This window comes from Lipotes vexillifer, unplaced genomic scaffold, assembly GCF_000442215.2.
Source record: "Lipotes vexillifer unplaced genomic scaffold, Lipotes_vexillifer_v1.1 scaffold920, whole genome shotgun sequence".
Classification (NCBI taxonomy): domain Eukaryota; kingdom Metazoa; phylum Chordata; class Mammalia; order Artiodactyla; family Lipotidae; genus Lipotes; species Lipotes vexillifer.
Window position 1 is genome coordinate 969,394 of NW_006783413.1, and position 12,333 is coordinate 981,726.

General features: G+C 50.3%; 1 protein-coding gene and 1 pseudogene across 1 annotated transcript in view; one reads left to right on the forward strand and one right to left on the reverse strand.

Annotated features, from left to right (window-relative positions):
* TMEM8B (transmembrane protein 8B) overlaps positions 1 to 7,204 on the forward strand; it is a 14,001-nt gene extending 6,797 nt beyond the window's left edge. Inside the window, exons 8-10 of the mRNA XM_007455978.1 lie at positions 5,645 to 5,791; positions 5,925 to 6,041; positions 6,292 to 7,204. Of these exons, the coding sequence (XP_007456040.1) occupies positions 5,645 to 5,791; positions 5,925 to 6,041; positions 6,292 to 6,627 (600 nt within the window). The 3' untranslated portion in view covers positions 6,628 to 7,204. The remainder of the gene's footprint in view (positions 1 to 5,644; positions 5,792 to 5,924; positions 6,042 to 6,291) is intronic.
* A 3,907-nt stretch (positions 7,205 to 11,111) lies between these two features.
* On the reverse strand, positions 11,112 to 12,095 carry LOC103077458 (putative olfactory receptor ENSP00000348552 pseudogene; annotated as a pseudogene).
* Between the last annotated feature and the right edge of the window lie 238 nt (positions 12,096 to 12,333).

The window sequence follows — 12,333 nt, forward strand, 5'->3', positions numbered from 1 at the left end:
ATTTAGTTTAGACTTATTTAATTCCTCAGCAGTCTCCATTTAAGGACCCATCTTTCATATTGCAGGTATCAGCACCAGCATGGTAGGCGACAGTCTTCTTCCTTGTCTTCAAATCCAGGACAGTCCACACCTGGGAGTAGTGTGTCAGTTCCTACCCAGGGCCTGGGAGCAGACAGTAGCTTTGTTCTTCAGGAGTTTAAAATGCAAAATGTAAATACGTAAAAAAAGCAAAACAAAGCAAGCCACAAACCCAGCACTTGATTTTGTATGTAGCCGACAGTTCAGATAACTATAACAGAAAAACAACATCTACTGAATACATGCTGTGTGTCAGACACTGCTCATCGAATCCTCCCCATAGCACTGTAATAATAGGTATTGCTATTATTATTATCCCTTTTTTGCAGATGAGGAAAGGTTAAATACTTTGCCTAAGGCCTGAGGTGAGTGGTAGAACCAAACTTCGCACTCAGCCTGCCTCCAGATCCCTCTCATGTAATCACTGAGCTATAGTGTTCCCCTTGCATTTGGCAGTGAGCGTGCATTGATACATTTCTAACCTGACTTCAGTTTCTCAGAAGTCCTGGAGTATGTAGAAATACTAACGACCTCACTTTAGTAGTTCTCAAATTCTTAAAAGATAAAAAGAGCCAATCAAAAGGTCAGGAAATATAACCAAACCAAATACAAGTAATCACAGGGAAAATATATCAGACATTGCGGTTGTGCACCTCTGACTCATACAGTTCAAGCCACATACATGTCCTTCACAGTGCTAGAGGAGTCCTCATAATTGGGTCCCAAAAGACCCAGACAGAGCTGACATCCTGGGGCCCCTGCAGCCTTCCTTGCTGATTGCTGAGATCCTGGCTGCAAGCCCACCTCCTCATTACCTCTTCTGTTCCTCACACCAGCACAAGTAATTCTCAGTGGCCCTTGGCAAAATCCCATGACTGTTTCCAAGAGGAAACGGAAGCAGAAAATAAGAGAACAGCAGGAAGTTTCATTCTATCCCGAGTACAAATATTCTAATCTTTGTATGGATTGAATGTATTTGCATCTTCAATTTTAAATTCTGTAGTGCCAGGATACTCTGTTTTGGAGCGTTAGACAAACTGTATAGTTATGCTATAAAAGTATAAAATTACACAGAGAAAAACAATTTAGGATAATTTTCCAAAATTACCTTGTTAGTAAAGAAATGTCCAAAGCTGAGGAAGGTGTCAAATTAGATTATACTAATAGAAACTAGTTAGTGGTCTGAATTTCTTTTCTTAAATCCTCCAATCTTTCTGTGTTATTTCTACCACTTCTTTTTATTGCTGATGACAAAAGGAATACTAATCTAAAAATTAGTCCACAATTTTCAGTGAGACAACAATACTGCAATATATATATTTATATATATATATATATATTTTTTTTTTTTTTTTTTTTTGCATAAGGGAAAGTTTATTAGTGTGGGGATATTCTCCCATGAATATACATGGCATAAAGTATAAGATGACTGTAAGGTGACTAAAATTTACTGGGCACATACTGGGCACATATATGCCAAACATATAGGAGAGTATTCCAGACTTTCAGGGTAGAGTTTCCCAGGTGCCACTATAACTCAGCCTTCAGTAGCCCACTCCAACTTTCGGTTGAGCCAGTTGCTTCTAGGTGATGGGTAAATGGTTACACCAGTGAAATCTATGGTGGTGAGCAATTTGCTTTACCTCATTTACTATAAATTGTGCCTCCTGGTTAAAGATGGTGCTGAATGGATGCCATGGCAATCGATAATGGATCCTGCTCCATGAATAGTAAAGCAGGCTGAAGCACTGCAGGCAGAAGAGACAAACATATGCCTAGAATATATGATGACAAGATGCTGTCTCCTCCGGGTTGAGGAGTTTCAATGAAGCAAGCTGCCACAGGTTGTTGGCAGGTTTCCCTAGCAAAGTGTGCCCTGGGAGGGAGTTAATGATGGACTTACTGATGGCATTTTTGGACATTCAGCAGTGACAGTAGCCAGATCAGGATTGGTGAAATGTAGATCGTGTTGGTCACCTCACACTGCAGTTCTATTTATTTTTATTTTTTTAATATTTATTGATTATTTTGGCTGCACCGGGCCTTAGTTGCGGCACGTGGGATCTTTGTTGCGGCATGCGGACTTCTTAGTTGCGGCATGTATGTGGGATCTAATTCCCTGACCAGGGATGGAACCCAGGCCCCCTGCACTGAGAGCACGGAGTCTTACCCACTGGACCACCAGGAAAGTCCCCACACTGCAGTTTTAATTTAACTCTACCCCTAAGGGTTTTCTACAACCTTAATCTCTTTGACCTTCTAGTATACTTGTAGAATAATCAGTCATAGAAGATTAGAGAGATGATATCCCCCAAAACCTCTCTGCTCCAGAGACGATCTCTCCATTATTCCCCAGTCTTTTTTTCAATGTAGAAATTCCTAGGAGGAAATAAACCTTCAATTAATTATTTTCTTAGATGTGTCTTCAATGTTAGGTGATTCAGCTTTGCTTTTTTTCTGCTGGTATTTATCCTCTCTTATCTGGGATTGAAAGATTTATTACAAGTCCCTCTTCCAGAAGTGTTTGGGCATTTCATTCTATATACCTGAAAGTCAGGCATATGAAACAAGCACTTGGTGAAGTGTGAAAGGTAAAATTAATGCTTTAAAATAAAATCCAAATCATAAAACAGTATTGGGTAATTTAGTGAGCAGTAGTACGTATATCCCGTCTTGGAGGTAGAGAAATAGAAAAAGGCCAAAATATTGATTTGTTTAGGAACCAAATTAGTTCCCAATTAATCATATATAAGAGAAAGAATTAAAAAATAAACCTTTGAGGCATATTCAAACATTAAATGGACCCACATGAAAAGTCTCTCCAAGTTTCCCAGTAAGAACTCATTTTCTCTATTTAATAATATAAAAGAGGGATTTATGTCCCCAAACTTATGAACGCTCTGAAAAGCCTGGGATACTCACTTAAAACATGATAGGGCTTCCTTGGTGGCTCAGTGGTTGAGAGTTCGCCTGCCGATGCAGGGCACGCGGGTTCGTGCCCCGGTCCGGGAAGATCCCACATGCTGCGGAGCGGCTGGGCCCGTGAGCCATGGCCGCTGAGCCTGCACGTCTGGAGCCTATGCTCTGCAACGGGAGAGGCCACAACAGGGAGAGGCCCGCGTACCGCAAAACAAAACAAAGCAAAACAAAAAACCAAAAGAACATGATAATTCCAGAGCAGTCTCTTCCTGAAGGGACAACATTCTTTACCTCCAAAGTGAAGGGAAAGAAAGAGGATAGGTACACAAGTTTAAGACTTGGCAGTTTAAAATGCGAAGGAATCGAACCCAAGGTTTCCCAACATCAATTAATATCCCTGAGTTTTCTTTTTCATTTATTTTTCTTTTTCTAAACTCCTAGCTTGTCCCTGCCCTTATGTTATTCACCTTTTCCCCTCTGTTGGTTGAAGTTACACATTTTGCAATTTGAATGACGGGATGAAATCTTCAACGGGTTCGAAAGAAACATTAGCAATTTCTTTCTCATCCTTTGTCTCTCAAGACTAAACTTTTGAGTCTGTTTTCCCATCCTGTTGGTGGCAACTCTGCATCTGGGCTGGCTTCTGTCAGCTTTCTCAGCAGACCTGCTTCGGTTTCCCACCTGCTTTCCCTAAGGTCGCTGCTGTTTCAGTGAGGTTGGGGTGTCATGGTTTGTGCTATGAGTTCGGGATATAGTGCTCCTTCTACCTGAACTCCTCTTCCTGTCCTCGCCTCCACCTTCTCGTTCTCAGCTCTGACTCATTCAAACAGGAGACTAGGTTCTCCCATTTTCATTTTCCCCAGAAGTTGCTGAGACCCCACTGCTGCCAGTGAGTGAAATTGTGATATTGCTCCGCCATCTCTCTCCTCAGCTGTGGGCTGGATATCCCTGCCCTCTCCCTACCCACACCCAGAGCCATGCCTCTGGAGGCCTGGATACCTGTCTCACTGAGGTCTGTAAGGCTGTCTCTCTTTTGGGCTCAGAGCCCTTGTGACTTAGGGTTGCCTTTTGATAGAATGATGAAGAAACTGATGTGGGCTGAAAGTAGTGCCTAAAGGGTCCCTCCAGTCAGTGATCAAGCCACTTCAAAGGCTGCCTTTGGATGGTACAGCACAGCCTTCCTGCCCCAGCTTCGGTTCAGCCTGATGCATTTCAGCCCAATCCTGGCAACTACACTGAGTTGTTTCTCCTATCAAGAGGTGCTCTCAGTAGCCATGGCTCCCTGAGGACCTGGGGTAAAGTACAGGGGACAGAGGTCAAACAGATTGATTCACAGAATCTTAAGAGACTTTTTTGATCCCCTAAAATCTGCTGGCGTGTCTCAAACTCAGCTCCAATGAGTAGATTTTGGTCAAGTTTACATAGGTCAAAACCTTTTTCTTTCCCATTGTAGCTTTGTAATTTTTCTTAACCCTGCTTTCATTACCATAATAACCCATTCTTCCTGACACGGAGCAGGGGCGATATTGGGAGATGGGAGAAGTGAGCACGCCACTGTGATGGTTGTTCTCGGTCAGAGCTGTTTGTCTTCAGAGACCTTGCCCAGTCTCTTTTCTTTGGGTGGGCTCGTAAGGCACATGATTTAGAAGGAAGCGTGTTCCTGCATCTCTGCACCAGATATTCTTGAAACCATCCATGGCCTTAGTGTTTAGCATCAATAAGTACTCAAATTACCTAAATTCTACACAGAAGTTCAAAGAAGGGTGACAGCAGATGTTCCAAGACAGAATAAACTTGAACTCAGGTTATCCCTGGGTCACTGTTTTCACAGTAAGGGAATGCAGACTGCCAGAGGTCCTGATAGCGTTATCCAGCGGGGCACAGGGCTTGTGACCACAGACCCAAGGGCTGATGGCAGAGCTTGTTTCCTTAATTGGGGTGCCCAGTATAGCTTGTTCCAGTTCCACTGTGTCCCCTGCACCCCGCCTTTAAGCTCCTCAATACCCTATTCTTTACTGTGTTCCCCACAGTGTAGGGTAGGTGAGCACTGCCCCTTTCCTGTGTTCTTCCCGTGGTGTAAAGTGCCATGCTCTTTTCCATGGCTTTAGGGACTGCCTTTATTCTTACTGTCCCTCCCAACTTCCCCCATGGCACTGGGTGGGAGAGGATGCAGAGGACCAATTAGTGCAAGGTCTGAAGGTGAAGCATGACTCAGAGTCTGAGCTAACAGAGGGCTTGGGGTCTGGATTGGCCAAGAGGCCAGATTCCAGCCTCAGAGCTTGGGCCAGGGTTACAGGTGGGACCCACACGAGCACAAGGGGGTACAGGCAAGGATTGGCCTCAGCTTGAGAGACCTGGATCCCTTGGCTTGGTGCTCTCACAGCACATTCCAGAAGCAGGAAGATTAGGAAGGTGAGGATGAGGCTCAGGGCTGCCAGATACATACAGCCTAAGACACAGACCGGGCCTCCCTACCACATTCTTGTCAGGGGCGGGGAGTTGGGCATTTCCCAGTTCTGCTCAGTCTGTGCCCTCTGACCTCCGCTTTTCTGACAGCAGCATGCCACCCCTATGGCCTCTTTCTCCGGTTTTGTAGACCTGGACCTTTGCTGCAAGTTCTCTCAATGCCTGTCCTCTCTTCCTCCAGTTCTACCATGCCTGTGACCAGCCAGGCATTGTGGTTTTCTGCATCATGGACTACGACGTGCTGCAGTTCTGTGACTTCCTGGGCTCTTTAATGTCCGTGTGGGTCACTGTCATTGCCATGGCTCGCTTACAGCCTGTGGTCAAACAGGTCAGTCCAGAGTGGGCCCTGGGGGACAACCATAGCCACAGTCTACTTGAAATCCACTTCCCGATCTCTCCTGGGGGCATTGTCAAGTGCCTCTCGCCATCCCGGCCCAGCCCCTGGAGACCTCTTTCTCTAGGTGCTGTACTTGCTGGGGGCTATGCTGCTGTCCATGGCTCTGCAGCTTGACCGGCATGGACTCTGGAACCTGCTTGGACCCAGTCTCTTTGCCCTGGGGATCTTGGCCACAGCCTGGGTAAGGTTGGGAGGGCTGGGGGCGGGGAGGTCCCAGCAGGACTTGGGTGCAGGGACTTGGGTATCTGGTTCCCGGTTTAAGGTGGGCTTGGACCCTGTCGTCATCACTGTGCTGCTCACAGCGCTGCACTCCAGTCTTGGCAGATGCCTTCAGGTCACCACCAGGGCTCAGGGAAAGCCAGAGAGTGCCCAGCAGTGGCTTGGGTTCCAAGGCCTCGCGTTCCTAAGCCCCACTTGTCTGCCTCCCCCAGACAGTACGCAGCGTCCGCCGCCGGCACTGCTACCCGCCCACGTGGCGCCGCTGGCTTTTCTGCCTGTGCCCAGGCAGCCTGATCGCGGGCAGTGCCATCCTGCTCTACGCCTTCGTGGAGACCCGAGACAACTACTTCTACACTCACAGCATTTGGCATATGCTCATCGCGGGCAGTGTGGGCTTCTTGCTGCCCCCTCGTGCCAAGACTGACCGCCAGGTCCCATCTGGAGCCCGGGCCCGGGGCTGCGGCTACCAGCTGTGCATCAATGAGCAGGAGGAGCTGGGCCTTGTGGGCCCGGGAGGGGCCACTGTCAGCAGCATCTGTGCCAGCTGAGAGGGGCTCTGGGCTGCCCTTGGGGAACGTGAACTCTTCCCCGGGGCAGAGAGCCCTTCCTTGGGTTCTTTCTGGGAGCATGGAGTCCTCCCAGGGATGAGAGACAAGTTGTATTTCTTGAGGACATGGAGTCTTTCTTAAGGACACGGAACTCTTTCAGGGGCCTGGCACACTTCCCGAGGGCCTGGAGTCCTCCTGCATCTTCAGGACTGGAGCCCGTGCAGGGCCACAGAGCCCCCTCAGGACCAAGGAGTCCCTCCCAGGGCTGTGGAGCCCTTCCCAGGGTATGGAACCCTCCTGAGGACATGGATTCCTTCCCTGGGAGACCAGGCCCTCTCAGGACATGGCGTCGTTCCTAAGGAAACGGAGTCCATCCTGGGGAAGCTGAGTCTCCAGATCTTCCCAGCAGCTCAGCAACTCTGGGCTCAGACATCCTTCCCAGAGGCAGCATCTGGGCTGTGCTGTGCTGGGAGGGGGTTGCAGGACAGACGGGGCTGGGACTGGGGCTGCGGTGGCTGGTATCCTGAGTTGATGCAGGTGGAGTCTGGTGTGTCTCCAATGAAGTATTTACTGGTTCTGTGCTGCCTTTTTTTTTCCTGAGGGAAAGGGTGTGGGGAGGGGAGGCAAAGAGGGACCCTGAGACAATCAACAGGGGTGACGGAGCCCAGCTGGCATGAGCTGCTGGAGCTACTGTCTGAGGCTTTTGCCCCATTGTGTCAGGCTGCAGCAGCCGGGAGTAGGGAGTTGTGTGAGTGTGTGTGTGTGTACTTGCTGAGATGATTTCAATCAGTGAGACCTCCCTTGTGGTGCCCACACCCAATAGGGAAGGAGGCTAAGGGCTCAGGAAATTGGACTAGTGGGTACAAATCTCAGATGTGCAAGAAATATCACAAGAATGTAACTTCTGTTTTGAGTCTCCATTTTGCCCGAGTGCCAGAAACATAATCTTTTGTCATTTGGGGATTTCTTCTCTTTCCACAAAGGTCACAGCTGAGTCCCGAGGGTCTTTATATAATGCCGAGATATTGTGAGGGTGTTCTCCCTGGTCACCGGGGTCCATGTGGCACCCCTGAGATTTCCATCATCCCGCCTGGTCCCCAGTCAATGGTACAAGCAGGCCTTCCCAGAGTGGTTTCTTGTCCCCATCTGTGTGACCCTTTCAGTCCTGAGGCTCTCCACCACTTCTGTGCCACATGCAAAGACTTGTGAGACCTTGGCTACCCAGAAACACCTTGAAGCCATTTCTACCCTGGGGTCCTGCTCTGCATTTTACTTGACCAACAATGCATGAGTTGCTCCAGCTTTCACACCCTGCAAACCTGTCCAGGGGTTTGGTCTGAGGAGTGGGGCTCAGGGCCCCACCCTTTTGGGGCCGTCCTATGCCAGTGCTCTCACTACATCCCCTCCTCCTCGCTTTTTCCTCTCCTTAGCTTAGGGAATCTTATTAATCTGGAGGTGGGGACACCTACGTTTTCCTTACATTTTCCTCCCAAATCTTTTGTTTATGCCTTAAGTCTTTTATGTTCCATTTAGAGCCTAGGCTTTTGAAACTCAGATGCCAGGAAAACATCTCTTTGTTCTCTGCTTTCTGCAATCACATCTCTTCCTTCAGGCCCTGAGCGGAGTGTGATGTGAGAAGGTCACATCTCACATCACATTCACCAATTGAATGGTGAGAAGGAAGGAGAGGTGTGGGCTAGGTGTCTGTTCCTGTATCAGAAATATTATTCCACACAGATCACTAGGACACATGAGCCCAAATAGCTGGGATTCAGGACACAGCAGAGTACAGAAGGCACTGAAGAGGGAGACAGAGCTGAGACAGACCCCACCCAGCTAGGAGGGATCAGAAGGGGTTTTCTGGAAGCCGGATGGAGTGGAGGGCATTGAGTGAGGATTGAATGAGTTTCCATAATGCCAAGATGTCGGGAGAGTGTTCTCTCTGGTCACCAGTGTCCATATCACATTCCTCCCCTGAGATTTCCATCATCCCATCTGGTCCCCAAGCAGGAAAGCACTTAGAACACTTAGTATAGTGCCTAGCCTGGTATGTGGTAAGTCTCCACTGTATGTTAGCTAAAGGTCAGGTGTTTGGACATGGGAGGCAACAGCAAGGGGGAGACACAGGAGCAGGAAAGACTGATCTTTACTGGGGAACTGGGACTAGTTCAGGGCGTCTGGACCTGCAGGGTGTGTGTGTGTGGAGTTAGGGCGGAGGCAAGCAGCCAGTGATGAGGCTGGGCAGGTATGTGGGGTCTGGCTTTTATCCTAGGGAAATGAGCAATGGCCTCATTGAAGGGATTTAAGCAGGAGAGTAGCAGATCAGATTGTTTTGTTTGCGTTATTTTGTCTTTTCAGATAGGTGTTTTGATGTCAGGTGCAGAGGATGGATTTTGGAGAGGATTTGGAGGCTGAAAGTGCAGCAACACAGCTGTTGCACTATTTGAGAGCGAGATGGTGAAGGCAGTGTCAGTGGAAAGGAGGGGACTCATCCGAGAGCTGTTATGAGGTGGATTCTGTAGGACATGGTAACTGATTGGATGTGTGGGGTGGTGAGAGATGAAAGAAAGCCTATGGTGACTGCCACGTTACTGGCTTGGTGACTTGGGGGGGGGGGTGTTGGTGCCGTTCCCTGAGATGGTGACACACCTTTGTGGGGTAGAATGATGAGTTCAGTTGTGGATAGTTTGAGTTTGAGGTGCCTGTGGGATTCCTGGAGGGAGAGGGCCAGCAAGAAGACCGTGACAGGCAGAGCAGCTGAACCAGGTCTGGAATCTTGGCCTCCTGGGTCCCAAAGCAGGGGTCCTTTGTTGTCTCCTGACTTGTTCAAGTGACTTCGTGGAATACATGGCCGTGGCCACCAGATACTGCTGCTCCCTGCTCATGTCTGTCCACACATTGGGACTAGACCCCGGACTGTCCACAACTGCCTGGGGCACGCCCAGCAGCACAGGATCCAATCCCCAGATGTGACATTGTGAGAGCTTCTGAGGGACAGTTCAGTTCAGTAACCCTCTATCGGGAAAGCTCTGTGGGATCTGCAGAGACAAGCCAGACCTGGTTGAATCCCGCCATCCAGCAGCCCACGTGGTGGTGAAATACCATGGATGCAAAGCAGAATGGGATAGGTACCGAGTGAAAGATACCAACAAAGTGCTGTGGGACGTAAAGCAAAGAGAGACTATTCAAAGTGCACCAGGAAAGGCTGTGTGAGAGAGCTGGTGTCTAAGGTGGCTTGGAAAAATAGTCCCAGGTCTCGCCAGAGATCAGCATGAGCGATACACCAAGGTGTAGGCAGTGCAGACACTGTAGCGAGGGGGTCACCGTGTGAAGGGGGTTAGTGGAACATCGGGCTGGAGAAGTGGGGGGCTGGGTTCTGGAGGGCTTGAACTCAACTGAAGAGTTAGGGCTTCATTCTGTGGTTAAGGGGAGCCATCGTAGGTTCTTGAGTGAGGCATCAGCCAGGGTCTGGCTAAAGTAGCAGGACAAGCGTGAGTGATATAAGGGGTCTGTTGTAGAGAACAGAGCTGTTGATTGTGGGAGCAGTTGGAGAAGCCTGTGCAAAGCTGGGCCTCTGCACCTGGTGTCGGGCCTGAAGCTGCTCTCGGGGGGGGCGTGAAGGGGGAGGTGAGGACAGACCGGGGCCCGTGTCTGGGCCTCGCTGCCTTCAGGCTCAGTGACACTGGTGACCTGCAGGAGGAGCTGGCACTCTCTGGCGTGGCGCTGCACTTGGCACGGGCCATCTGAGCAGCTGCAGGCGGCGTGGCAGGAGCTGCAGCAGCTGCGCTGACAGCAAGGTGAGCCCCAGGCCGGTGACAGCAAGTGAGGGGCTCCCAGCACGACGGTGCTGCTTCGCTTTCGCCTCCCATCTCACGCGGATTCCTCTCGTGGTCCACCCGATCCCAGAACCTTACAGGGAAGGAAACTCTGGGAGGTCCGGTTCCACCCTAGTTAGCTCTACCCAGCCCAAAGCCACCACAAGAGAGCTAACCGGCACTCTCCTGGGATGATGAACCTGGCAGCAGCCGGTGAAGGACAGTTGGTCCGAGAAAAGGAAGCTCTAGAAATCTCCAGTAGCCCCTGGGTTGACTGTAGGGTGGGTGGTTGTCACTAGGCTCTTCACAAATTCTTCAGTCCTCCCCCTCCTTCCAGATGCATGGTAGGTGGGTGTCCCCTCCCCCTCGGTGTCAGCCCTGGTGTGTGCCTTGCCTTGGCCAGTGAGGTGGAAGTGGAAGTAACAGGTCACTTCTGAGTGGAAGCTTTAAGAATCAGTGCAGGCTTTGTCATTTTCTCTTTGCCTTTTGCCACTTGGACCAGCAATGTGCCAGATGGTAGCTGCTTTATCATCCTGAGTCCCACAGGAATGAAGGCGATGGTGCAGAGCAGATCCCCCAGCCAACCTCTGATGGACCTACAGCGTAAGTGAGAAAAAACCTTTGTGGTTTTAAGCCACTGAAATTTTGAAGTCATGGCCACAGTGTACCCTAGCCTGTCCTGCCTGATAGAGTTAGAGAGCAACAGGAAAAACGGGACATTTCCCTGGAGAGCAGGTCTCCCCTCAGCAGAGCTATGGCGGCAGCTTTCACCTCTGTGTTCCTCAGGCTGTAGATGATGGGGTTCAGCGAAGGTGTCACAACCCCATAGAAGAATGTGATAATCTTAGCCAAGTTGGGGTCCTTGGCTTTGGGCTTGAAGTACATGAAGGAGATGGTCCCATAGAAAACCACCACCACTGTGAGGTGGGCAGAGCAGGTGGAGAAGGCTTTGTGCCAGCCGGCAGCAGAGGGCACCCTCAGGATGGCAGCAAGGATGAAAACGTAGGACAGGCAGATGAGCAGCAACGGGGCCAGCGTCACGACAGTAGTGGCCACCATTGTTAGCAGCGCGTTTAGAGAGATGTCCCCACAGGCTAGTTTCAGTACTGCCAGGATCTCACAGAAGTGGTTGATGACCTTGTGGCCACAGAAGGGGAGGCTCCAGGTGAGAGTGGATTGCAGCAGGGAGTTGGCAAAGCCTGTCCCCCAGCTCAGTGCCGCCATCCACACTCACGTCTGCCTGCTCATGAGCTCTGAGTACTGAAGCGGCTGGCAGATGGCCACGTGACGGTCACACGCCATCACGGCCAGGATCGGGCACTCCGTGGAGCCCAGTGCCAGGGTCGGGAACATCTGCAGGGTGCAGCCAGGGAAGGAGATGGTGCTTTGGGTTTCCAGGAAATTGGCCAGCATGAGAGGCACAAAGGAGGATGTGCCACAGATACCCATGAGGGAGAGGTTGCTGAGGACGAAGTACATGGGGCTGTGCAGGCGGGGCTCCAGCATGTTCAGCCCGATGAGGAGGGCGTTCCCCAGCGCTGTCACGGAGTAGATGCCCAGGCAGAGTACAAACAGCACCATCTCTACGTTGTGGTGCTCGTGTAGCCCCAGCAGGACATACTCTGTCACGGCCATCTGGTTGGCCCCATCCATCTCATTCTCCCTCCTTTCCCATCTGGACCACACGGGTGTTGGAAAAAGCACCAGCTGACCTGGGAACCAAGCAACCTGGATGTGTGTGACCTGGGGCGGGTCAGCGCTGCCTCTGGAATTTAGTCTCACCATCTGTATAATAAGAGAGTGGACTTCAGGTCTGCAAGCCGGCCCTCTCAGCTCTGCAGTTCTGGTGTAACTTGGGGAGGTGGGGCCCATTCTAATCCCCTAGGCTCGT